Below are 3,775 nucleotides of genomic sequence, written 5' to 3'. Positions count from 1 at the left end.
TATATATATATATATATATGCATATATATGAGAATGTGTGTACATAGATTTGAAAATACTGTTAGTGCATATGTAGAGTCGCTTTATATTCTGTAAGTTAGCAATTTACTCATTAGTCTTGATAAAACCATGTGCGAGACTGAAATCTGTACTGGAGACGGTGGCATTAATATGGTCAACTGCATTCTTGAAATCGGCGCCTCAAATTGACTGGAGGCTAATAACTGACATCCAATAACAAAATATAATAATAAATGACTAAAATATTATGATCATGTATGAACCTCACGTCGAAAACTCTCTCATGATCTGCTGCGTCACCCCTACGCGATCACAGCTTCTCGTGTTTTTCGAGCAGGTTTGACAGTAGTAGTAGTAGTAGTAGTAGTAGTAGTAGATTAGATTAAATTTGTACCATGAACGTACCCCAGGCGTTAAGTAGGTTCAGTACCGTTTATCTAATAAAAACAAACAATTGAATAATAAAGATTTATTCTTCCCGGTTGCTTTATTTCCGTATGGGTATGTTCTGCGATATACAATATAATATAATACAATATAATATTGTAATTATATGCGCGCGTGTGTGTGTGTGTGTGTGTGTGTGTGTGTGTGTTACTCTTATACAAGAATGTTGTTGACGGTCTCTTCGAAGATTCAGCTAGCTAAGGCATCATCCGATGATGGCTAAGCTGGCGGTAACTTCGAAGTCACTGTCAACAACATTCTCTTGAACTAATTTTTTCCTGTTACTTATCCCATCTGTAACGCTTTCACGTGATTAGTTGAAGAGAAAGGTGAAGAGTGAAAGAGAAAGGAGAGAGAAAATGGGGTAAGGCGAAGAATGAGAGAGAAAAAGGGAGAGAGTGCTGTATATTAAACCTATAAAATTGCGCATAAAGTATATAAATTGTATGTCGTAAATTGCATTAAGTAATCATTGTGTTCCAATTTCCTTCACTTTTCAATGATTAGCAGATGAGCGACAATCTTTTGATACAGACACAACACAGGCCTCGCTTTCAGATTTTTTGGATAAAGTTTCCAGAAATAACCCAATAAGTTAACCATTAATTCTGTGAAATATTCACGGGTCCTTCCCGTTAAATATAGTTACTGAAACCGTTGAAAAATAAAATACAGAGTAAGTATATTCCAGTAGAAACAAGATTACAAAAGAGAAAAATTACCAAGGAATTTTCTATATATATGTAATATACTTACCTCTCCCAGAACATCTTCAATCTCTTCGTATACTTTTTGCTGTGATTCTGGGTGAATTGACATTAAATACACGAAGAAAGTGAGTGTAGAAGCTGTAGTTTCGTAAGCAGCAAGTAAAATTAAGTCACACTGAGCCAAGATTTCGTCATCAGTGATTCCTATGGAAAAATAGATGAATGAATATAAATTATGAGATACACATGTAGAGGTCAACAAAAAAAAGTTTGGACTAATTTTCATCAGAGATGCCGGATGACCTCACATCGTGACAGGAAACACAAAGAAGACCGGTTCCGTCCAACTTGCTACTTCACCAGAAACAATAGAAAAAAATCAACAATGAATAGCAGACAAAAGAAAATCTGGCACTCCGTCTGTTACGACGACGAGGGTTCAAGTTGATCCGATCAACCGAACAGCCTGCTTGTGGAATTAACGTGCAAGTGGCTGAGCACTCCACCGATACGCGTACCCTTAACGTAATTCTCAAGGAGATTCAGCATAACACAAAATACTACATAGCTGGCCCTTTCAAATACATGTATAACCCAATTTTGCCAGCTGAGTGGACTGCAACAAATAAAGCGTCTTGCTCAAGGACAATAAAGTGTCTTGCTTAGGAATCGAATTCACCGTCTTAGGATCGTGAGCCGAATACCCTAACCACTAAGCCACGCACCTTCACAGAAATGATACAGGGAAGGAGACCAATCACACCAGAAGACAGGACCCAGGCCTGGCCACAGCTTCTGGCTGAATCCGGTAAAAGATAAAATTAAAGAAGATAAAAGATATGTGTCTTATGTTCTGGGATGAACGTTATGATTTTATTAATTCCGATGACGTCATATGACGTCAATTGACGGGTAACTCTGGAAGTGTACTTCTGCCACAGCGGGTAATAGGAAATATGGCATGACATCCAATAGTTATAATTTAACCTGTCTAAAATCCCATGGTGCTTATACAAAGTGGTTATGGCGTTACACTCACGATCCTAAGATCGTGGTTTCGATTCCCAAACCGGATGGTACATTGTTTTCTTGCACAAAACACTACGTTTCATGTGTTTCCAGGCCTATCGGCTGCAAAATATAGACCTGTCTATCTATCTATCTATCTATCCATTATATAAGTGTGTGTTCGCGCGCGCATGTTAAACATGAGGTCAATTGCAATATATGAGACCAGATCATTCAATGCGAGTATGGTAAGGTTTATTGTCGAGTATAAAACATGCTAAAATCTCTAAGATACACAACAGATAGTTTCACGATGCTACGCCATATTTAATGTTTCACTTTTGATGCATGTAATTCATCAATAAAATTAGATTGAACGCAAGTAACTACCCAACTGAAAGTGGTTGTAGACGGAGCATACATATGAAGAGCGTATCATGCAACTATGGCGTCTTAATATCACGAAACGATTCATAGTATATCCTGGAGATTGTATTAAATTATACTATATGCGTTCGTGTGTGCATGTATGTGTGCGCGCATGCGTTTGTATATCTATGTAGGTGTATATGTCCGGCATAAAAATCATGTCCTAAAGATGCAGCTGGAACAAAGATGGTAAATAGATTCTCTTTGAGCTGATGTGCACAAGATGACAGTGAACACACACAAACCTCTTTTAGTTCTCCAGTCAGTTATATTTTCCAAATGGAGTTCTTTTTCTTCCTCTGGTTCCAGTTTCTCGTGCCCCTTCAGCTGAGCCTTTATCATAAGATCTAAAAGGTTGTTGTGTGCCTATAAAATAAGCGTTAAAAATTGTCATCTAAGTTTTCGTAATTAAAAAAAACTCTATTCTAATTACTTGTATTAAAATCTTAACCAAGTTTGAATCAATTTTTTATCACACACACACACACACACACACACATACACACACGTGTGAGAGGGTGTGAAAGGATGATTAAGCAATAGTTAGTTTAGTTAAGATAGGAAATAGAGAGTGAATGTAGGGATATTGTATATGTAAATCCATTGTTTAGGCAGAATGGTATACATATAAGATTCCAATACCTTGTGAGTAAAATCCAATTGTTTTCAAGACTGGTCATTGCATTTGTAAATCCAACGACCAATATTAAAAACAATTGGATTTTACTCATAAAGTATTGGAATCTTATATGTATACCATTCTGCCTAAACAATGGATTTACAAATACAATATCCCTACATTCACTCTCTATTTCTTATCTTAACTAAACTAACTATTACTTAATCATCCTCTCACACCGTCTCCGATGAAGGGATATAATAAATATCCTGGAAACAGCTGTAAGACAGTCTATTTATAAATGTTTTATATTATATACAGCCTTGGTCTTTTATCTCATTACGAAAAGTAAATCCTTATATTCACACGCAGATACATGACCTACGTTGGACCCCTTATTCGCATAACCACCGAACCTGGAGTTTAACTATGGTCTACCCATAGCACTTATTCAGCATTACCTGAAACTTCTGGGTTTAATTGACACCACTATCGCTCATGACCTATATATATATATATATATATATATATATATATGATC

General features: G+C 36.4%; 1 protein-coding gene across 1 annotated transcript in view; it reads right to left on the bottom strand.

Moving 5' to 3' along the window:
• LOC106868831 (cytochrome P450 3A7) overlaps positions 1 to 3,775 on the bottom strand; it is a 388,137-nt gene that overhangs the window by 9,328 nt on the left and 375,034 nt on the right. The window contains exons 13-14 of the mRNA XM_052976879.1: positions 2,861 to 2,981; positions 1,225 to 1,382 (exon numbers count right to left, since the gene is read on the bottom strand). Coding sequence (XP_052832839.1) covers positions 1,225 to 1,382; positions 2,861 to 2,981 — 279 coding nt within the window. The remainder of the gene's footprint in view (positions 1 to 1,224; positions 1,383 to 2,860; positions 2,982 to 3,775) is intronic.

The sequence above is a fragment of the Octopus bimaculoides genome, chromosome 26 (assembly GCF_001194135.2).
Source record: "Octopus bimaculoides isolate UCB-OBI-ISO-001 chromosome 26, ASM119413v2, whole genome shotgun sequence".
NCBI lineage: Eukaryota > Metazoa > Mollusca > Cephalopoda > Octopoda > Octopodidae > Octopus > Octopus bimaculoides.
Note: the sequence above shows the minus strand (reverse complement) of the source record. Positions and strands in the feature narration are given on the sequence as shown.